The sequence below is a fragment of the Ranitomeya variabilis genome, chromosome 2 (assembly GCF_051348905.1).
Source record: "Ranitomeya variabilis isolate aRanVar5 chromosome 2, aRanVar5.hap1, whole genome shotgun sequence".
NCBI classification, from domain to species: Eukaryota; Metazoa; Chordata; class Amphibia; order Anura; family Dendrobatidae; genus Ranitomeya; species Ranitomeya variabilis.
This window is the reverse complement of record NC_135233.1, coordinates 54,015,111-54,039,598: the sequence shown is the minus strand read 5'-3', so window position 1 is coordinate 54,039,598 and position 24,488 is coordinate 54,015,111. Positions and strand designations below refer to the sequence as shown.

The window sequence follows — 24,488 nt, the reverse complement described above, 5'->3', positions numbered from 1 at the left end:
CAGCAAAAGAGAAAGTGACAGTGGGCAGGAGATGTCTATAAATCCCATCCATTTTACTATACCTGTAAGACGCTGCGTATTTTGCACAGTGAAACTATGCACCGTCAAAAATTCATGGTGGGAACTTAACCTTAGGCCGGGGTCACACTTGCGAGTTCAATGCAAGAAACTCGCCCGAGTCTCTTGCCTCAATAGCCGACACTGCCGCCGGCACTCGGGAACGGAGCGTTCAGTAGAAATACATGCAGCCGCACGCTCCGGTCCCGAGTGCCGGCGGCAGTGTCGGCTATTGAGGCAAGAGACTCGGGCGAGTTTGATCCCGGCCTTAGAGATCTGCTTCCTGCATTGTGCCAGTCCTATATTACATCTTTTGGAAATATATGAATAAATTGACAACTGCGAATTACCACTACCTTTCTACAGTAGAGCACGCCTGGCATTGTCCTATTACTGCTGACAGTGTGGAGATATTTAAAGCCACACCTAATTCAAAATGGAAATGGGTAACACCCAATTGTCAATATATTCATACATTTCCAGGGGAAATGGCACAATAAAGAATTTTAAGACTTTTTTTTCCCCCCCAAGTAATATATAAAACACACAGGAGCGCTGGGGTGAATAATATATTTCACACTGGGGGAGATGGCTACCTCGACGCGCGTTAGTGTCGAACAACGATAATAAGAACAATAGGAGCTCTGTAAAGAAATCTACAAGTGCTGGAGACGTGTGATATCGCAGAAGGTGCAGACCGCCTGTGTGCTCTATGGGAAACCCTTTATAAAATCCCATAAAAGAGCCTCCGCAGATAAAGACAGGAAAGCCTGTACTCCATGCCGCTGACACACAGACGTCATACACCTCGTAATCTGCACAAAACAAATAGAAGAGAACAGAAAAGAAAAAAAATAATGATGCAGTTTACTTCCGGCTGAATTAGGAGTGGCATGAAGTAGTTGTGTTTTTTTGGCAGGGGCTGCAGTAATCTGTATACACAATTAATGAATTATATATGCGCTTTCTTTTGTTTCCGTCATGTGAGTGTGATGAATAATTCACAGCCGCTCCTGGCCATTAGGAGAGCTCTGTTGCTTTGTAGTTTGGTGGATGATAACATTAACGCCTAGTGGTTAAACATTGTAAAAGTGGACATTTTCATAAATCACTGACGAAAAATGTGGTACAGGTGATATCAGTCCCCGAATGTGGCAGCCCTTACCTGCCTGCAGCCATATCTGCTCCAGGGTAACCCACTGCTGCATGGGTCCCTGCTTCTGCGTGCCGCTGTGCATGGTTATTTCCGACATGGCTTGCTCCATGCGAGATGCAGCGATAGAAGACGCACGCTGGGATCCTAAGTGAAGACAAGAATATAAATATATATAAACACTCTGTACCATAACTATACAGGTATAACTTCTGTTACCTTATGCATTTCATTGGATGAGAAATTGAGCAGATGCTATTAATATGGGGTGGACCCATGAGGACAATCCCGCCTATATGCAGCATAGTGCATGTGGCTGTCATATACAGAGGTCCTCCACTTAGGACTTCCCTTATACACCATTTGCATATTATAGCCGTGGCCAAAAGTTTTCAGACTGAGTTTGCTGCTTCAGTGTTTTTAGATCTTTAGACAGATGTTTCTATGGTTGCTGAAGTACAACTATAAGTCTTTTATACGTTTTTAAACTTTTTTTGACAAATACATCAAGTTTTTTTAAAGACTCAATACATATTACAGCGTTGACCCTTATTTTTCAGGACTTCTGCCCTTGACTCTGGCAGCTGGATATCAGTTTACGAGCCAAATCCTGACTGATGACCACAAATTGTTGCCTAACCAGTGCTTGGAGATGATCACAATTTCTGTGTAATGTTTGTCCTCCTACTTTTTAAGGATTGATCACAGGTTCTCAATGGGCTTGAGATATGGGAAATTTCCTGGCCATGGACCAAAAATGTCAATACTTTGTTCATCGCGCAACTTAGGTATCACTTTTGTCTTATGACATGGATTCCATAAAAAGCATCAGCACCACATTGCTTCTGAATCGTTGAGAGACGTTGCTCTCGGAAGATGTTTAAATCCCATTCTTTATTCATGGCTGTGTTCTTAGGCAAAATAGTGAGTGAGCCAACTCCCTTGGATGAAAGGAAACCCAACATATGAATGGTCTCAAGATGCTGATGACATAACACAGAACTCCTGGTAGAGCTCACCTTTTCTTCTCCGGACAACACGCTTTCAGATGTCCCAAACAGTCTGAAGGAGGCTTTATCAGAGAACCTAACTTTATAGGAAATACAGGGACTGTGGAGGACTGGGGCAAAGTTATTTTCTTTGATGAAGCCCAGTTAGACTGGGACATCTGGAGGAATTTCACAAGGCAAAAATAAGTGGTTCGAAGAACAAAACATTGAAATTTTTTGTCCATGGCCAGGAAACTCCCCAGGTCTCAATCCCTATGAGAACCTAAATCAATCCTAAAAAGGCGGCTGGAAAACCAAAAACACAGAAATTGTAACATGTTGCGTTCTGTGGGCACATCAAAACGCCGCACGGGGACGCATCCGCATACAACGCATGACCACGCATGTCCCTGCGTACACAATGTTAAAGATAGGTACGCAGGACGGATGCAGATGAGATGTATGCGGATCTGAAGGTACGAAGGACGCAGCCCTATGCTGCGTACACAAACGCTAGTGTGAACCCGGCCTAAGACTCCTCATTAGAACCTTGAAAGTCCACTATTCTCCGTAGCAGAGTTTAAGTCCCAATATGGGGACCTTTGCTTCCTTTCAATACACACAATTGAGCTCCCTTTCACTGTAGATAGCTGTTCATTAAAGACCTGCTGATACAATTCCCTCTCGTTCAATCCCCTTTTAGTGGGCCTTCTACTTACCCTGAATAAAATTCCGTTCCATAAAGGTGGCCTCTGGGTTCCAATCTATCAAATCTCTCTGTTACATTTCCTTGGTCCTCAGGACGTATTATCTGATGTCCTGTGGTCTTCCCTCTTCACACACAACACGCTATAACATGTCAGCCTACCACCTGTTAGACCTCAGGTCTGTCTCTGCTGAACACTGGGCTCTAACTGACTCACTATCAGGAAGTCATCTTCTGTCACCCTACATACCCCCTCCCATTCTGGGCTAGTCCCAACTATCAACTCTATCTGTATACAACTAAGTGCATGCAAATTACTAAACAGATAAAATCACATTTTAAACAGTGCAATGCATTATATTACCACCCATATCTTCAAGGGGGTTGTGGGCAGCACCTCTACTTCTTTACATATTTGATAATAAAAGTGTAAAAACCTATAATTGCTTATACTTCTGCGACTGTAGAAATATTTAGCTAAAAGATCTAAAAACACTGAAGCAGTAAACTTTGCAAAACCAAAATTGGTGTCAGACTCAAAACTTTTGGCCACGACTATACAGTTTTCTAATTTCTCTTAATTTTTCTGTGTGATCTTTCAGGGCAGTTCGACGTATGAGATTGGTCGGCTCGGTGAGAGGCCCACGGTAAAGTATATCATACAGCTCTATATCCTGTGCTGATGAGGGCTAAAGGACCGGAACAGGTTTTTCCACAGACTCTGGTAAACTGATACCATATAATCAGCAAATTAAAAAAATAAAGTAAGATAGATCATCTTTACTCAAAATAAATTACTAGCTACCTGGAAACCGTCAACAAGCTTCATTAATAATATTATTCATTATTGGCTGAAAGTCTATTTTGCTTTTTTCGCACTAAGACTTGATACCCCCTACAGCTTTGATTATTAACACAAATATAACCACATGTTAATATAGGTATTCATATGTTAATCCATCTATTTACATGTTCATGTGTTAATGAGTATCGGTATTTATGTGTTAATTAGCCGTCCTGGGTATTCACACAAGCAATGATTAGAATGAAAATAAATCTAAGCAAAGTCCTATTTCTCCATACACATCGCCTCCGTATGCACAAGTTTGGCACAGTCAGTGATATATGTCAGCAAGGCTCACTTGGTTGACCCTACAGGCACCATTTACAAAAAGTATCGATAATCATGGCGCTACCTGGCTATGATCACTATAGAGGTGAAGACGAGTACTGGAAAAATCAATCATGGGTGGACATAGTGCATATGTGCCAAAACCTGATTCTATAGAATTTTAGACTTTTTTTTTTAACACTAAACTTTATCAGCATGAACAAGAGACAAATCTAGCATGCCAAAACCGGAACAAAAACGCACAAAAAAACGCAAGAAAAAAACAAGTAAAACTAAGCATAACCTGCTTTTTTTCTGCAGCTTCTTTCCTGCCAAAAGATCAGGTTTTGCTGAAAAAAAAAAACCCCTTTAAAATCTCCTAATGTGAACTTAGCCTAACTGTGAGCCGCAGGCTGCATTGCTAAGAATAGGGGATATTTTTTCTGCCTAAAGAGCTAAATTGTATTCTTCTTTTTTATAGCCATATCGTACTGGTACATAGCAATTCATCTCTATATGCCAGTACATCTTTATATACCCGCAATATAGCAATATTTTATACAAAATTACTAAAAAAAAATTCTGAAAAATAATCTGAATAATGACATTTCTGATGCACTATTTGAAAATAAATGTCACAAATCAGAAAATACCAAATATATTTGGTACCCGTGTAATAGTAACAACCCGAACAATACAGGGAACAGTTAGAAAAAACATATATTCCTTGGGCTGCAACAAAGGTATGAGCCTGAGGAAGGAGCTGGAGCGGCTCAAAACGCGTCGCTTTAATAAAGAAGTTTTATAGAGATATACTTTTCAATCTCCGATCATTGGCAGAGCTTTGATGCAGCCCAAGGAATATATGTTTTTCTAATTATTTCACCATTTTCAATCCAGACGCTCAACATCTGAGATCCAGAGGGATTGGCTGCAGCCATTGGAGAGTTAATTGTGTTTATTGCGGCCTGACGCAGCAGGTGAGCAGCGCAACTGACCGTTTTAAGCTGTAACTTTATTGATCCGTACAAGGCGCTTTCTTTTCTCTTTAATATAGCGAACAGGACATTTATGGTGATCGGTAAATGGCGTAAAAGTTAATTGGGATTTTTTTTCTCCATTGCGCCCATAAAAAAGTATTACAACTGTAAAGCTTATATACGTGTGGCAAAAGGGCACTTAGCAAAATTACAGCTCATTTTGCAATAAATCAAGACCTTATATAGTGACATTTATGTAAAAAAAAGGTATTGATGACACATCTTTAGGTATTTTCATGCAGCGGGGGTGTGATGCCACAACTCGTCTAATTCATGTCGAGCCCTGGAGTTCCTTACGCCAGAAATCTTACTCCAGTCATATATTAGCCATTGACCATCATGTAACTTGGTGGCTGCCTATGTTTGTAATTAAGCCTTCTACAGCCCATAAATGTACCCCTTATATACCCCTTCCACAGCTCCTCTCCCCTGACCTGATAGATACAGAGATTTATTTTTTGTTGATACAACTGAATGATTTACAGCTGCTAGCCAGCCTGAGTACATGTGGGGGTTGCCTGGTTGCTAGGGAATCCCCACATGTATTCAAGCTGTCTAGTAGCTGTAAATCATTCAACTGCGGCAAGGAAAACTAAATCTCCGAGCAGTCATAAATACTGGGAGACCACCCGAGCGTGCTCGGGAAAACCCAAGCAACGAGTATATTCGCTCATCACTAGCTGAAATGTCTGAAGTAGCAGCACAGCCAGCTATGGAATAGGAGATGCACGGACTCTACATCAGCAAACAGTTGGAGACTCTTAACGAAGACTATTTGGAAATCTGCTTAATTTTACTTATTGGGAATAAAATGAACAATAAAAATAATCATTGCCCGGTAATACAACCGCATATCTTACAGTAAATGCTCGCCTATGAAAACCATTCTAGCATACTTTATACATTACTGTTGGCAATGTAGGGATATTTAAGTTTTGGTGTCCGGCTCAGCAGGACTGGATTTTCCTTTTCATTTTTCAAAAGAAAATATAGTGCATTGTTGTGAAATTGGATTTTGGGCTCCCCCGGTGGCCACTGGTGGAATTGAACTGGTGTGCATCATCCTCTCTGTTCACCTGTTTCCATCAGGATGTGGGAGTCGCTATTTAGCCTTGCTCCTCTGTCACTTCCATGCCGGTCAACATTGTAATCAGAAGCCTTTCTGTGCATGTTCCTGCTGCTAGACAACTCCCAGCTAAGTTGGACTTTAGTCCTTGTTTGTTTTTGCATTTTGTTCCAGTTCACAGCTGTAGTTTCGTTTCTGTGTCTGGAAAGCTCTTGTGATCTGAAATTGCCACTCTGATGTTATGAGTTAATACTAGAGTCTTAAAGTAATTTCAGGATGGTGTTTTGATAGGGTTTTCAGCTGACCATGAAAGTGCCCTTTCTGTCTTCCTGCTATCTAGTAAGCGGACCTCAATTTTGCTAAACCTATTTTCATACTACGTTTGTCATTTCATCTAAAATCACCGCCAATATTTGTGGGGGCCTCTGTCTGCCTTTCGGGGAAATTTCTCTAGAGGTGAGCCAGGACTATATTTTCCTCTGCCAGGATTAGTTAGTCCTCCGGCCGGCGCTGGGCGTCTAGGGATAAAACGCAGGCTACGCTACCCGGCTACTGTTAGTTGTGCGGCAGGTTTAGTTCATGGTCAGTTTAGTTTCCATCCTTCCAAGAGCTAGTTCTTATGTTTGCTGGGCTATGTTCTCTTGCCATTGAGAACCATAACAGTTTGACCGGCCACAAAGGGTTAAATTAATTGACTGAGAAAGGAGAGAAAAGAGAAGTCTGCTGAAGATTTTTTTTTTTTTTTTTTCCCTTCAGTTCTGAGTGTGCTTGTAATTGAATCTCTTGCAAGTCTGCCTATATTGCAGCCTTTCTCTCTCTCTCTCCTTCTAATCCTGGAATGGCTTTGTGTTCACCTGTTTAAAATGGATATTCAGAGTTTAGCTGCAGGTTTGAATAATCTCTCCACGAAAGTTCAAAATTTACAAGATTTTGTTGTTCATGTTCCTATATCTGAACCTAGAATTCCTTTGCCTGAATTTTTCTCGGGGAATAGATCTTGCTTTCAAAATTTCAAAAATAATTGCAAGTTGTTTTTGTCCCTGAAATCTCGCTCTGCTGGAGATCCTGCTCAGCAGGTCAGGATTGTGATTTCCTTGCTCCGGGGCGACCCTCAGGATTGGGCTTTTGCATTGGCTCCAGGGGATCCTGCGTTGCTCAATGTGGATGCGTTTTTTCTGGCCTTGGGGTTGCTTTATGAGGAACCTCAGTTAGAACTTCAGGCGGAAAAGGCCTTGATGTCCCTATCTCAGGGGCAAGACGAAGCTGAAATATACTGCCAGAAATTCCGTAAATGGGCTGTGCTTACTCAGTGGAATGAGTGCGCCCTGGCGGCGAATTTCAGAGAGGGTCTCTCTGATGCCATTAAGGATGTTATGGTGGGGTTCCCTGTGCCTGCGGGTCTGAATGAGTCCATGACAATGGCTATCCAGATCGATAGGCGTCTGCGGGAGCGCAAACCTGTGCACCATTTGGCGGTGTCTACTGAGAAGACGCCAGAGAATATGCGATGTGATGGAATTCTGTCCAGAGGTGAACGGCAGAATTTTAGACGAAAAAATGGGTTGTGCTTCTATTGCGGTGATTCAGCTCATGTTATATCAGCATGCTCTAAGCGTACTAAGAAGCTTGATAAGTCTGTTTCAATTGGCACTTTACAGTCTAAGTTTATTCTATCTGTGACCCTGATTTGTTCTTTATCATCTATTACCGCGGATGCCTATGTCGACTCTGGCGCCGCTTTGAGTCTTATGGATTGGTCCTTTGCCAAACGCTGTGGGTATGATTTGGAGCCTCTTGAAACTCCTATACCCCTGAAGGGGATTGACTCCACCCCATTGGCTAGCAAAAAACCACAATACTGGACACAAGTAACTATGCGGATTAATCCGGATCACCAGGAGATTATTCGCTTTCTTGTGCTGTATAACCTACATGATGTGTTGGTGCTTGGATTGCCATGGCTGCAATCTCATAACCCAGTCCTTGACTGGAAAGCTATGTCTGTGTTAAGCTGGGGATGTAAGGGGACGCATGGGGACGTACCTGTGGTTTCCATTTCATCATCTATTCCCTCTGAGATTCCTGAATTCTTGACTGAATATCGTGACGTTTTTGAAGAACCTAAGCTTGGTTCATTACCTCCGCACCGGGAGTGCGATTGTGCCATAGATTTGATTCCGGGTAGTAAATACCCTAAGGGTCGTTTATTTAATCTGTCTGTGCCTGAACATGCTGCTATGCGAGAATATATAAAGGAGTCCTTGGAAAAGGGACATATTCGTCCTTCGTCATCTCCCTTAGGAGCCGGTTTTTTCTTTGTGGCTAAGAAAGATGGCTCTTTGAGGCCGTGCATTGATTATCGGCTTTTGAATAAAATCACGGTTAAATATCAATATCCGTTGCCACTGCTGACTGATTTGTTTGCTCGCATAAAGGGGGCCAAGTGGTTCTCTAAGATAGATCTCCGTGGGGCGTATAATTTGGTGCGAATTAAGCAGGGGGATGAGTGGAAAACCGCATTTAATACGCCCGAGGGCCACTTTGAGTATTTGGTGATGCCTTTTGGTCTTTCAAATGCCCCTTCAGTCTTTCAGTCCTTTATGCATGACATTTTCCGTGATTATTTGGATAAATTTATGATTGTGTATCTGGATGATATTTTGATTTTTTCGGATGACTGGGACTCTCATGTCCAGCAGGTCAGGAGGGTTTTTCAGGTTTTGCGGTCTAATTCCTTGTGTGTGAAGGGTTCTAAGTGCGTTTTTGGGGTTCAAAAGATTTCCTTTTTGGGATATATTTTTTCCCCCTCTTCCATCGAGATGGATCCTGTCAAGGTTCAGGCTATTTGTGATTGGACGCAACCCTCTTCTCTTAAGAGTCTTCAGAAATTTTTGGGCTTTGCTAACTTTTATCGTCGATTTATTGCTGGTTTTTCTGATGTTGTTAAACCATTGACTGATTTGACTAAGAAGGGTGCTGATGTTGCTGATTGGTCCCCTGATGCTGTGGAGGCCTTTCGGGAGCTTAAGCGCCGCTTTTCTTCCGCCCCTGTGTTGCGTCAGCCTGATGTTGCTCTTCCTTTTCAGGTTGAGGTCAACGCTTCTGAAATCGGAGCTGGGGCGGTTTTGTCGCAGAGAAGTTCCGATTGCTCCGTGATGAGACCTTGTGCTTTTTTCTCGCGTAAATTTTCGCCCGCCGAGCGGAATTATGATGTTGGGAATCGGGAGCTTTTGGCCATGAAGTGGGCTTTTGATGAGTGGCGTCATTGGCTTGAGGGGGCTAGACATCAGGTGGTGGTATTGACTGACCACAAAAATCTAATTTATCTTGAGTCCGCCAGACGCCTGAATCCTAGACAGGCGCGCTGGTCGTTGTTTTTCTCTCGGTTTAATTTTGTGGTGTCCTACCTGCCGGGTTCTAAGAATGTTAAGGCGGATGCCCTTTCTAGGAGTTTTGAGCCTGACTCCCCTGGTAATTCTGAACCTACAGGTATCCTTAAGGATGGAGTGATATTGTCTGCCGTTTCTCCAGACCTGCGGCGGGCCTTGCAGGAGTTTCAGGCGGATAGACCTGATCGTTGCCCACCTGGTAGACTGTTTGTTCCTGATGATTGGACCAGTAAAGTCATTTCTGAGGTTCATTCTTCTGCGTTGGCAGGTCATCCTGGAATCTTTGGTACCAGGGATTTGGTGGCAAGGTCCTTCTGGTGGCCTTCCCTGTCTCGAGATGTGCGAGGCTTCGTGCAGTCTTGTGACGTTTGTGCTCGGGCCAAGCCTTGTTGTTCTCGGGCTAGTGGATTGTTGTTGCCCTTGCCTATCCCGAAGAGGCCCTGGACGCACATCTCGATGGATTTTATTTCGGATCTTCCTGTTTCTCAGAAGATGTCTGTCATCTGGGTGGTGTGTGATCGTTTCTCTAAGATGGTCCATTTGGTTCCCCTGCCTAAGTTGCCTTCTTCTTCCGAGTTGGTTCCTCTGTTTTTTCAAAATGTGGTCCGTTTGCATGGTATTCCGGAGAATATCGTTTCTGACAGAGGTACCCAATTCGTGTCTAGATTTTGGCGAGCATTCTGTGCTAGGATGGGCATAGATTTGTCTTTCTCGTCTGCTTTCCATCCTCAGACTAATGGCCAGACCGAGCGGACGAATCAGACCTTGGAGACATATTTGAGGTGTTTTGTGTCTGCAGATCAGGATGATTGGGTTGCTTTTTTGCCTTTAGTGGAGTTTGCCCTCAATAATCAGGCCAGCTCTGCCACCTTGGTGTCTCCCTTTTTCTGTAATTCGGGGTTTCATCCTCGATTTTCTTCTGGTCAGGTGGAATCTTCGGATTGTCCTGGAGTGGATGCTGTGGTGGAGAGGTTGCATCAGATTTGGGGGCAGGTAGTGGACAATTTGAAGTTGTCCCAGGAGAAGACTCAGCTTTTTGCCAACCGCCGGCGTCGGGTTGGTCCTCGGCTTTGTGTTGGGGACTTGGTGTGGTTGTCTTCTCGTTTTGTCCCTATGAGGGTTTCTTCTCCCAAGTTTAAGCCTCGGTTCATCGGCCCGTACAAGATATTGGAGATTCTTAACCCTGTGTCCTTCCGTTTGGACCTCCCTGCATCTTTTTCTATTCATAATGTTTTTCATCGGTCATTATTGCGCAGGTATGAGGTACCGGTTGTGCCTTCCGTTGAGCCTCCTGCTCCGGTGTTGGTTGAGGGCGAGTTGGAGTACGTTGTGGAAAAAATCTTGGACTCCCGTGTTTCCAGACGGAAACTCCAGTATCTGGTCAAATGGAAGGGATACGGTCAGGAGGATAATTCTTGGGTGACTGCCTCTGATGTTCATGCCTCCGATTTGGTCCGTGCCTTTCATAGGGCTCATCCTGATCGCCCTGGTGGTTCTGGTGAGGGTTCGGTGCCCCCTCCTTGAGGGGGGGGTACTGTTGTGAAATTGGATTTTGGGCTCCCCCGGTGGCCACTGGTGGAGTTGAACTGGTGTGCATCATCCTCTCTGTTCACCTGTTTCCATCAGGATGTGGGAGTCGCTATTTAGCCTTGCTCCTCTGTCACTTCCATGCCGGTCAACATTGTAATCAGAAGCCTTTCTGTGCATGTTCCTGCTGCTAGACAACTCCCAGCTAAGTTGGACTTTAGTCCTTGTTTGTTTTTGCATTTTGTTCCAGTTCACAGCTGTAGTTTCGTTTCTGTGTCTGGAAAGCTCTTGTGATCTGAAATTGCCACTCTGATGTTATGAGTTAATACTAGAGTCTTAAAGTAATTTCAGGATGGTGTTTTGATAGGGTTTTCAGCTGACCATGAAAGTGCCCTTTCTGTCTTCCTGCTATCTAGTAAGCGGACCTCAATTTTGCTAAACCTATTTTCATACTACGTTTGTCATTTCATCTAAAATCACCGCCAATATTTGTGGGGGCCTCTGTCTGCCTTTCGGGGAAATTTCTCTAGAGGTGAGCCAGGACTATATTTTCCTCTGCCAGGATTAGTTAGTCCTCCGGCCGGCGCTGGGCGTCTAGGGATAAAACGCAGGCTACGCTACCTGGCTACTGTTAGTTGTGCGGCAGGTTTAGTTCATGGTCAGTTTAGTTTCCATCCTTCCAAGAGCTAGTTCTTATGTTTGCTGGGCTATGTTCTCTTGCCATTGAGAACCATAACAGTGCATACAAAAGAAAAATGTACATGGTCGACATGACCCAGTCGATGCGTTTCGACTGCACTAGGCAGTCTTGCTCTTGAGTCAAGAGCAAGACTGCCTAGTGCAGTCGAAATGCGTCGACTGGTTCATGTCGACCATGTAAATTTTTCTTTTGAATGCACTATATTTTCTTTTGAAAAATAAAAAGAAAAGGAAAATCTAGTCCTGTTGAGCCGGACTCCAATTTTTTCTATTTTCCTTGATGTGAGGCCAGGGTGAGGCTGTTGTCTGAGCGCCAGGTGGATGAGCATGGAGCAACAGGGCGAGCTGGAATCAAGTTTCTATAATATTTAAGTCTTGCCCTAAAAAAGCCCCCAAACAGAATAATACCTCCGACTTTGGAGTTCGCTTCCTTTGACCCTGACAAATTTTGGCAAGAATTCATCTGAATGATTGGGACAGTCTTGCCAAATTCAGGACTATTGGGAACTATGTAATAAGTCTAAGACATGTTTCTCATTCATTTCATCTCCTGAATTCATCTATAGGACCATTTCTGCAAATTTATGATTTTATTTTTTTACATTTATATACATTTTTGATTGTTTGCTATGCCTATATCAGCCTCTGGGTATCATCTTGCTCGGCCGCTGTCTGTAGCACATAACATATGGCTGCCTGAGCGCGAGAACGATCTCCAGCCTATATATCCCATAATGCCAGTGAAAAGGGCCGAACTATGTTCTCCCGCGTCTTCAACATGATCAGCTCAGTTTGGCGTAGATGCTGTAGTTGAGCTCATGGTGGTATTTTTCAGTAAGGACACAAAATTGTTTTATGTTATTTTTCTATACATTAATAATAGTTTTATTTTTGTTGTTGTCCTTTTAACAAGATTCAATGCTCTGCTGAGAGATTTTTCAGCCCAAAACATGTGGAGAGGTCTTGAAGCCAATGCTTTAACCTACCTACTGAGCCAGGATATTAGTGAACAGCTGGGTTAGCAGCTGTTAATCTGATAAACACTGATACCATTTAATTCATGGCAAACTCCTGACCTTTGCATATATTAGTTATGCTGGAGTTTTCTTAAAAGGGAAACAAATAATAATAAAAAAATACCATGGAAATACAATGTATGTATATGCAAATGTCGCGCGATTGTCTCATATGTGCATTCAAATAAACAGATGGTTTTATTGCTGCGTGAGTAACGACGATCTGAAACTCCACTATATGGACAGGAGAACTAGAACACCTACACATTGCACCTTTCATGACATCCTGTTCCAGGTCCAAAGGTATTAATACCGATTTTCCCCTCTATAACAGCTCCCGTTCTTCTAGGAAGGCCTTCTACAAGATTTTGGAGGATTCTACGGGAACTTTTGCCCGTTCATCCAGAAGAACATTTATGAGGACAGACCCTGATGTTGGAGCAGAGGCCGGGCTCACAATCTTCGTTCTCGTTCATGCCAAAGGTTTTGGATGGGGTTGAGGTCCAGGGTCTGTGCGGCCGGTCATGTTCTTCCATATAAAACTCCCGCAACCATGTCTTTGCTTTGTCCACTGGGCACGATCATTGAGAACAGAAAGTTACCATCCCCAAACTGTTCTCAAACAGTTGGAAGCTACAATTGTCCATAGTGTCTTGTGCTGAAGCCTTAACCCCTTAGTGACAGAGCCAATATGGTACTTAATGACTGAGCAAATTTTCACAATTCTGACCACTGTCACTTTATGAAGTTATAACTCTGGAACGCTTCAACGTATCCCGCTGATTCTGAGAATGTTTTTTCATGACATATTGTACTTTATGTTAGTGGTAACATTTCTTTGCTATAACTTGCGTTTATTTATGAAAAAAACGGAAATTTGGCAAATTATATGAAAATTTTAAAACTTTTAATATTTGTACCCTTAAATCAGAGTCATATCACACAAAATAGTTAATAAATAACATTTCACATATGTCAAGTTTACATCAGCACAATTTTGGAAACATAATTTTTCTTTTGTTATAAGGGTTAAAAGTAGTGATGATAGAATATACTCATTACTCGAGATTTCTCGAGCACGCTCGGGGGTCCTCCGAGTATTTTTTAGCACTCAGAGATTTAGTTTTTCTTGCCGCAGCTGAATGATTTACATCTGTTAGCTAGCATAAGTACATGTGGGGGTTGCCTGGTTACTAGGGAATCCCCACATGTACTTATGCTGGCTAACAGATGTAAATCATTCACTGCGGCAAGAAAAACTAAATCTCCGAGCACTAAAAAATACTCGGAGGACACCCGAGCATGCTCGAGAAATCTCGAGTAACGAGTATATTTGCTCATCACTAGTTAAAAGTTGACCAGTGATTTCTCATTTTTCCAACAAAATTTACAAAACCATTTTTTTAGGGACCACCTCACATTTGAAGTGAGTTTGGGGGGTCAATAAAACAGAAAATACCCAAAAGTGACACCATTCTAAATACTGCACCACGCAAAACCACATTCAAGAAGTTTATTAACCCTTCAGGTGATTCACAAGAACTAAAGCAATGTGGAAGGAAAAAATGAACATTTTTCTTTTTTCGCAAAAATTTACTTTGGAACCAATTTTTTTTATTTTCACAAGGGTATCAGGAGAAAATGGACCACAAATTTTGTTGTGCAATTTCTCCTAAGTACGCCGATACCCCGTATGTGGGGGAAAGCCACTGTTTGGGCGCATGGCAGGGCTCAGAAGGGACGGAGCACCGTTTAAATTGGCTGGAATCAATGGTGGCGCCATGTCATGTTTGGAGACCCCCTGAACAGTGCAAACCCCCCAATTCTAACTCCAGCCTTAACCCCAACACACCCCTAACCCTAATCCCAACCATAACCTTAACTACAATCCTAACCCCAACACACCCCTAACCCTAATCCCAACCCTAACTGTAATCCCAACCACAGCCACAACCCTAACCCTAACCACAACCCTAAGCCCAACACAACCCTAACTCCAAACCTAACCCCAAACCCTAACCCTAGACCACCCCTAACCCTAGACCACCCCTAACCCTAGCCCAACCCTAACCCTAGCTCTAGCCCCATCCCTAACCCAAGCCCCAACCCTAATCCTAGCCCAACCCTAACCCTATGCCAACCCTTTCCCCAGCTCTAGCCCCAACCCTATCCCTAGTCCAACCCTAACGGAAAAATGGAAATAAATATATTTTTTTATTTTTACCTTACTAAGGTGGTGATAAGGGTCTATCACAGTAATCAAAATGAACCAATAGGAAAAATTTCATATTGTTGCCGGGTACCGAATGGCAGATCTCAGCAGGCACATTGTGCATGCGCCCGCCATTTTCTTCCCGGAAGAAGACGCCGATGGCCAGGGACAGGATCGGGGGATGCAGGAGGGTCCAGGGACACCGGAGGTACCCAGGGGACCCCATTTCTCTCTCCTCTGATGTGCTAGATCATATCAGAGGAGAGAGAAATTAAATAGGAAATCAAACTTTTTTTTTGCGGTCACCATTATTCCGTGAATAACGGTGATTGCAACACTGGGGTCGGTAAAAACCGACTTAAATGGTGCTGGGGGGGGGGGGTGCTATAACCTTATTTCTCAGCGCCGGTAAAAAGCAGTGCCAAGGAATAAGTACCCTTAACTGCTGCCATTAAAAGGCGTATCGGCAGTCGTTAAGGGGTTAAGATTTCCCTTCACTTGAACTAAGGGGCCGAGTATGGCCACTGAAAAAAAACCTAACAGCATTATCCCTCCTCCACCAAACTTTACAGGTGAAAATGTAGTCAGATAGGTAACATTCTCCTGGCATTTGCCAAACTCAGCATCATGCTTGGGGATTCGATCAGGCGGTCCTGTGCTCTTCTGTAGGCATCTCTGAGCCAGAGCAGGATCTATCGCTGTCCGGGTGCTGAGTACCTTTTGCCTTTCTCCATTCTTTCCGGACTGCAGGTGTTTTTCATTGGTTATCTAGCTAGTCCTATAGCACTACAGGTGCTACTATTTAAACCTTCCCCTTGCTGGTCTTCTCTGCTGGGGATAGTCTTTAGTGGATTCTACTTGGGGTTTTAGCCCTACTGCTGAGTATCTAGGCCAGTCAGATAAGTGAACTGCTGGGGTTTCTTTCTTACTCTGCACTCTCCCTCGATTCCTTAGGAAGTATGTGATAAACTCGACAGCCTTTTAGGGGGGCCAGGTTTGCGTTGTCTTCTCTAGTTTTTACCTTCAGGGTTTATCCAGGTCGCACTGAAGCCGCTAGGGCTTGCGTTACTGGATAGTATAGTCTGTACAGGAACCAGGTGGGGTTTGTGCAGCTTTTTCATAGTTAGATCCTTTACTACCACATGTGCATAACACTCAGACTCATCACCACTGTGATTGGGCAAGCTGAATTTGCCGTCATGTCAGTGAGGAGAGGACCGGGGCAGTGCTGGAAATGGGGGAACACAGTGACCGGTGAGTATATTACCGCACTTACAATACATTACATAAACATTAACACAGGTTTAGGGCATAAAAATTTTAAGTAAACCATGAATCTGTCCCTTTGTGTTTCAAATCCTCAATATTTTGACGTTCCGTGCATATAATCAATGATTAGTAGGTGTAATAATAATATTAGCTAATAACTCCAATTAGAAATGCAGTATAGTTCTTCTGATAAGCTATGACACTTACCCCATGTGTAGGGCATTGCAGTAGCTTAGGTATCCATAGTTAAAACCACTAACAACTAACTAGCTAGCTTTTACTACATAAGTAATCACAACCATAGATACCTAAGCTACTGCAATGCGCTGTACATCTAGTGAGCAACATAGTGAATCAGAAGAACTATACTACATTTCTAATTGGAGGTATTTGCTAATATAATATTATTATTACATCAACTACATATTGGCATAGGATCTTGGAGATGGGAATACCCCTTTAAGATTTTGAACTCATTTTGATCTGATATTTTGCTATTGGGTTGACTTCCGGACCTGCTCATCAATAGCGTAGTAGTAAAATAAGTAATATTCCTCATAGACGGAGGTGGCATGAAGGAAATTATACATTTTTTTCAACACTTCAGGCCATTTTCTTTTTAGCTTTTTGCCCATTTTTGAAGCAATCAATTGCCCACCGGTGGCCCATCACACTGTTTAACCTGCTTTTGGTCTGCTTCTAGGCAAAGTCTCAGCCTGATCCAAAACTATAGTATTAATATTGAATGGGTCATGTCTTGGCCGAGATTGTCCGGAGGTTTGACCCAATGTGGTGTTAAAAAATGTTAAATATGTGTGAAGAAACCTCCAAAAGCATCTAAGAAAATGCTGATCTCACAGATTGCACATGCGGAGGATTTACATACAAGCTTCCTTGAACATCTTTCATGTAAGTTTTTAATTATGGGATACATTATCTTTGCCCTATAAAGGATAAAATATCCAAGTCAAGGTTATTCCTGGAGACCTGAACAATTCACTTAGACAAATTATGGAGACTCGCGCACCCTGGGCGCATTTGGTAAGCTGACATCATACGAGCCGCATGCTATAAAATGCCATTATCTGAGGTTGTCACGATGGGTAATGACTAAAGATAACACATTAATCACCGGAACGCACTTTTTACCATTTTAGGTTTCTGGTATTCCACGTAGCACAGAATATTGGGCTTTGTCATATTGGTAGGATTAATAATGAAATAAAAGTTTTACAGTTTTCCGATTTCTTAAATGTGCTTTTTCTTACAGAAATTAATCAGATCTGTCACTTATTATGATCACAGTAGAATAACACAAAGAGTATGATAATAGTAGTGGCCATCATTAAAGGGTTGTTCTTATGACCCCATCTACAGGAGCGCACCGCTCACAGTTTGGACTGAAGACATGGCTGTGCCCTTGGTTGGAACTGTGAGCCTTCCTACAGTGGCTTGTAAATAACTGAAAACTTCAGTGTTCATAACTATTCACGCCCACCCCCTAAAGTCAGTACTTTGTAGAGCCTCCTTTTGCAGCAATTACTGTACAGCTGCAAGTCGCTTTGGTTAAGTCTCTATGACCTTTCCACATTTAGCAACTGGGATTTTTGCCCGTTCCTCAGGGCAAAACTGCTCCATCTCCTTCAAGTTAGATGGTTTCCACCGGTGAGCATCAATAATCAAGTCTGATGACAGATTCTCAATTGGATTAAAATCTGGGCTTTGACAAGGCCATTCCAAAATAATTACACATTTCCCCTTCTTAAACCAATCGAGTGTTGCTTTAGCAGTATGCTTTGGGTCATTGTTTTGTTGGAAGGTGAACCTCCGTCTAGTCTCAAATCACTGACAGACTGAAACAGGTTTCGCTTAAAAAATATCCTTGCATTTCGCACCATCCATCTTCCCCTTGAGACGAATCATTTTCCCTGTCCCTGCTGCTGAAAAACATCTCCGCAGCATGATGCTACTACCACCATGTTTCACTGTGAGGATGGTGTTCTTGGGGTGATGAGCTGTGTTGGTTTGGCGACATAGCGTTTACCTTAGTGGCTAAAAAGTAAAATGTTGGTCTCATCTGACTGCAAGCGTTTACCTTGGAGGCTAAAAAGTAAAATTTTGGTCTAATATGACTACAGCACCTTACTCCATACATTTGGGGAGTATCCCATATATCTTTTGGCAAACTCAAAACAAGCCTTTTTTGTGTTTAAGTAAAGTTTTTTTCTGGCCTCTCTTCCATAAAGACCAATTCTATGGAGTGTACGGCTTATTGTGGTCGTATGGACAGACACTTCAGACTCTGCTTGGGAACTCTGCAGCTCTTTCAGCGTTACCTGTGATCTCTGTGCTGCCTCTCTGATTAGTGCCCTCCTTGCCCAGGCTGAGAGTTTTGGTGGGCGTCACTCTCTTGGTAGGTTTGTTGTGGTACCATGTTCTTCCCATTTGATGATAATGCATTTGATATTGCTCCGGGGGATCATCAGAGATTGGGATATTTTTTATAACCCAACCCTGACTTGTACTTCTAAACAACTTTGTTCCTGAGTTGTTTGGAGATCTCCTTGGTCTTTATGGCGTCCTCTTTAAAGGGGGTATCCAGGACTTTTTAAGGGGGATATCCGGAAACTTTGCAAAAAACAAAAAATGTACCTAAGCAGTAACAGGCAGGTAATTGCAACTTAGCTGCCTGTTGTGCACGGAGCCATTCTTCCCGTCACAGAGCGCTCCTGCCGGGGATTCAGCTGCCTCTGTTGACGTGTCAGGGCGGAACTTGAAAGGTCATTTTGATTGACAGCCAGCTCCCTCAGTTAGGTAACGGGGATCTGGCTGTCAATCAGAATGACCTTGGAAATCCTGCCATGTCGACAGAGTGGAGTGGAAAAGAAGCCTTTGCTCTGTAGACATGACGTCTGCAGAGGCTTCAAAATCGCTGGCAGTAGCGTATGTGACCGCTCTGTGCCAGGGGAGAACAGTGCCGGGCACAACAGGCAGGTAAGTTTCAATCACCTGCCTGATCTTGTTTAGATCCATTTTTTGTTCTTTGTAAAGTCCAGGATACCCCCTTTAATGTGAATAAAACATTCACGATTCATTCCTTCGATTTCTACTTTGTAGAAACTTCTTTGAGCTCTGAACACCCCCAGGATGCCATCCATGGAGAGCAGGATTTCATTTATTTTCTTACCTCCACTTTTACCCATAGCGTGGGTGGGTCTTCAGAAATGGGGATTTTGTCCCCTCACTTTATGACCTGGCCTGCTTTGAGATTATCTCTTCTTATATGCTGAATATATTGCCTTGCTTTTTATTCCTCAATGTGTCCCATTTCCAAAAGTGCGCCAGAAGTCTTTAAGTTGTATTAATACAGATACCATATTGAGCAATTCAAAGATGGCGAGGCGAACTTCAAGTGCAGATGACACATGCGCAAATCCAGACGTTGATAGTGGGTGCGTTGGACATGCTTTAAGGCGTGGGACATGAAAAGATGGCTGCTGGTCTTGAAAATGGCCGACATGCATGCGCAGAGATGCTTCAGTCTTCTCCTGTTTTCTCTTGTATTTGTACATTGTCGGTGCCCAATATGGCCGACACGCATGCGCAGAGACGCTAGATTCCTTACTTTTTGCCTCTAGTGCTGGTTTACTTTGATCGTGCAGTTCGCAGTTCCCGAGCGCTGATCTCAGAGGTGATTTTAATATTTTTAATTGTGTAGTGAGTCTTTTTATGAATATAATCACTAACACATGATGATTTATTGACCAATTAAGCTGGGTGCTCATGTGTTCTGATCTGTAAATTATGCATTTTGTCCAATATGAATCTATGTATACATGTATGTAAACATGCATTATGTGCACTACTCTGTATACAGGAAAAATATGTATCTTTGTAGTATGTTAGCCAGTAGATTAAAAAATATTAAGATCTGAGAGTCCTCAGTGGTTGATACCTGTTAATGGCTAAGGCTGCCGTCACACTATCAGTATTTGGTCAGTGTTTTATATCAGTATTTGTAAGTCACGACCAGGAGTGGGTGATAAATGCAGAAGTGGTGCATATGTTTCTATTATACTTTTCCTCTAATTGTTCCACTCCTGGTTTTGGCTTATAAATACTGATGTAAAATACTGACCAAATACTGATAGTGTGACGGCAGCCTAACTGAAAAGATGGTAACAAATTGCGAGCTTTCGAGACTACTCAGGTCTCTTCATCAGGAATATATCTGACCCGAGTAGTCTCGAAAGCTTATTTGTTACCTTTTATGGTATCAACCACTGAGGACTCTCAAATTTTAACACTATTCTGTATATAATTAATCTTTTGTATTCTTTGTGAATTGTGGATATGGAATTTAATTGATGTATTGATTGATGAATCTTTCAATATTTTGGCATATGTGCTGTAACTCTGCTTGAGAAGGGTCCTCAATTTGACCGAAACGTTGTCGTCACTATTTTGCAAATTTTCTATTTTGGCAGTGCTGACTTCATTTTTGTACGTACAGTACAGTATACTGGAGGATTGGTTTATGCCTGGGATGCCCTGCACACATGCCCCGTTACTGCCTTTATTTTATTTATCCATCTATTATCGATCTATACAAAAAACCTGACCAGCAGCTCCTAAGTGTGAATAGGTGCAAGCTGTAGCTACTGCAAAATAAGTAAAAAAGCAAAATTCGATGCGCTTTTTTATACATATTATCTATCTATTATCTATCCATCTCAGGGAATGGTTGGATGGGACTTAGTGTGATATTGTCATTTTTTCAATGCCTGGTAGTTAATGTGTGAATGATACAAATATAAATAATGCAGCATGCTATTACATTACCATCCATCATTTCCTAAATAATGCGCCTTGTGTAAGTACTTTGCCTTTCCGCACTATTAAACTGGTTTTATTGATTAATTATTCATTTCTTGTGTATTCGGTAACTTTATCTCCTGCAGGTGTTGTTCAAAATTTACCGTATATTCTTTCCATGAAAGCCATTCTGTGACCTGTCCGTATAGGAGACATTTTCCAGTGGAGGTCAGAAGCATCAGCAGTAAAGTATGGAACAGCAAACAATCTACACAAAGAACTGGCAGCCAACTCACAAGCATTGGAGCATAAAATAGCATTGTCACCAGTTAAGGGTCAACAGAAACTTCTGTTACATTTTCCAGGGCTTAAATCTACAGCAATTTTATTTTTGCTACATAGTGCACCATAGACTACCAACAAAGCATTATATAGAGTTTTTTTTGCATGCCTGAGCTAGCTAATATGCCATTCATGGGTTATCTGCACTAGTCACTCTTTCTAGCGCCATAATATTTTTCCCTACTGCAGATGATATTTTCCATGATCCCTCTGACTTTGCAGAGGAGGTGGAGTCTTGACACACTGCACATGATCCAAAACATATATAAGAGCAACAAGATAGATCAGAGTTCGGCCAGAGCCTCATGTGTCCTATGTAATACAGCTTCAGCTTGTCTCTCTGCCTCCAGTCTGTGATAGGGTCCTCCCTGTCAGTTCGAACAAGCAGGAGGCAAGGGAAAAAGGCTGTATCTTCATCTTATAGGATACACTGGAGTTTCTGCATACAGCGCTCACAGATAATATTGATAGTGTACCTTAGGAGAGTTTTATAACTCTGTAGTTAATAATTGTATGAACTGACCTACTTAACTACTACTGTTGTCTTATATCAAGCAGAAATGATATCTTCTGATGTATGGGTGGACATACAGAAGAATGGGATGGATAGAGATGGGTGGGCAGGGGGTCTAGCAGCTCCAAGAAAGAGTATGATGACATTCTGTAGATGACAGGAGACTGACCTACTGGGTATATATGTTCATGTACTGTCCATAATGAAGGCCTTACAATGTATGGGTGTAAGTGAGCTAGGCAAATTACACTATTATTGCTGGTGGGTTGTTATTACATGTACAAAAAAAATTCTAGAGCACTTTTTTAAAAACTATATTTTAAGACAGTGTTCCTCACCTCCAGTCCACGAGGTGCACCAACAGATATTGTTTTCAGGATTTCCTTAGTAATGCACAGGTGATAATTCCATCTTTGCATTACTAAAGAAATCCTAAAAACGTGATCTGTTGGTGGGCCTTGAGGACTGGAGTTGGGGAACATTGGTGTAAACTACCGAGACACCATCAATATACAAAGGAAGGAAACCGCATCGCCTTCATGTACACAAACTTGTAGCTGTGACCTAAGCTGACACCAGACAGTCACCGGTGTGGACCAATCTCTGCTAACAATATAAGGGACAGGCTATTTGGCACACCTCAACCTTCACTCTACTGATCAGTAAGGGAAAGCAGGGAGTGGACGCCCATTAAACATTACTATACCATCCTAAGGCTGGCCATTAATGGCTCCTATACACATTCCTGTGAAGTTGGACAAATCTCAATGATTTTGGTGGGACTGAAAAACCAACTAATCATTATGGGGGTTGCACGTTGAATTTAAATGCCCATTTCTACGTTCTCGCTGGTGATAGGATGCCGCCACAAAAAATTGGCGGCAGCTTACTAACCTCTTCCCATAACCTCTTCTGTCATGATCTCAATGGCAAGAGAACATAGCATAAGCATATATAGGAACTAGCTCTTGGAAGATGAGAACTGAGCTGACCATGAACTAAACCTAACGCACAACTAGCAGTGGCCGGGTAGCATGCCTACGTTGATTCTAGATGCCCAGCCCAGCCGGAGGACTAAATAAAGCTAGCAGAGGAAAATATTAGTCCTAGCTCACCTCTAGAGAAATACCCCGAAAGGAGACAGAGGCCCCCCACATGTATTGGCGGTGAGTTGAGATGAAATAACAAACGTAGTATGAAAATAGGTTTAGCAAATTTGAGGTCCACTTACTACATAGCAGAAGACAGAAAGGACACTTTCATGGTCAGCTGAAAACCCTATCAAAAACACCATCCAGAAATTACTTTAAAACTCTGGCATTAACTCATAACACCAGAGTGGCAATTCCCGTTCACAAGAGCTTTCCAGACACAGTAACGAAACTACAGCTGTGAACTGGAACAAAATGCAAAAACAAACATGGACAAGAGTCCAACTTATCTAGTAGTTGTCTAGGAGCAGGAACAAGCACAGAGAGGCTTCTGATAACATTGATGACCGGCAAGCAACTAACAGAGCAGCAAGGTTATATAGCGACTCCCACATCTTGATGGGAACAGGTGAACAGAGAAGATGAAGACACCAGTTCAATTCCACCAGTAGCCACCGGGGGAGCCCAGAATCCAAATTCACAACAGTACCCCCCCCTCAAGGAGGGGGCACCGAACCCTCACCAGAACCACCAGGGCGATCAGGATGGGCCCTATGAAAGGCACGAACCAGATCGGAGGCATGAACATCAGATGCATTCACCCAAGAATTATCCTCCTGGCCGTATCCCTTCCACTTGACCAGATACTGGAGTCTCCGTCTGGAAACACGAGAGTCCAAGATTTTCTCCACAACGTACTCCAACTCACCCTCAACCAACACCGGAGCAGGAGGCTCAACGGAAGGCACAACCGGTACCTCATACCTGCGCAATAATGACCGATGAAAAACGTTATGAATAGAAAAGGATGCAGGGAGGTCCAAACGGAAGGAAACAGGGTTAAGAATCTCCAATATCTTATACGGGCCGATAAACCGAGGCTTAAACTTAGGAGAAGAGACCCTCATAGGGACAAAACGAGAAGACAACCACACCAAATCCCCAACAGAAAGCCGAGGACCAACACGACGGTGGCGGTTGGCAAAAAGCTGAGTCTTCTCCTGGGACAACCTCAAATTGTCCACCACCTGCCCCCAGATCTGATGCAATCTCTCCACCACAGCATCCACTCCAGGACAATCCGAAGATTCCACCTGACCAGAGGAAAATCGAGGATGAAACCCCGAATTACAGAAAAACGGGGACACCAAAGTGGCAGAGCTGGCCCGATTATTGAGAGCGAACTCCGCCAATGGCAAAAAAGCAACCCAATCATCCTGGTCAGCAGACACAAAACACCTCAGATATGTCTCCAGGGTCTGATTAATCCGCTCGGTCTGGCCATTCGTCTGAGGATGGAAAGCGGACGAAAAAGATAAATCTATGCCCATCCTAGCACAGAATGCCCGCCAAAATCTAGACACGAATTGGGTCCCTCTGTCAGAAACGATATTCTCAGGAATACCATGCAAACGAACAACATTTTGAAAAA

At 42.9% G+C, this 24,488-nt stretch overlaps 1 protein-coding gene across 3 annotated transcripts in view; it reads right to left on the bottom strand.

Annotated features, from left to right (window-relative positions):
- TTC7A (tetratricopeptide repeat domain 7A) overlaps positions 1–24,488 on the bottom strand; it is a 390,080-nt gene that overhangs the window by 70,189 nt on the left and 295,403 nt on the right. For 2 of the 3 annotated variants that reach the window (XM_077282426.1, XM_077282428.1), the window contains one exon: positions 1,223–1,357. The exons of the other annotated variant lie outside the window; for it this stretch is intronic. In XM_077282426.1, the coding sequence (XP_077138541.1) occupies positions 1,223–1,357 (135 nt within the window). The remainder of the gene's footprint in view (positions 1–1,222; positions 1,358–24,488) is intronic. 3 annotated transcript variants of the gene reach the window in all.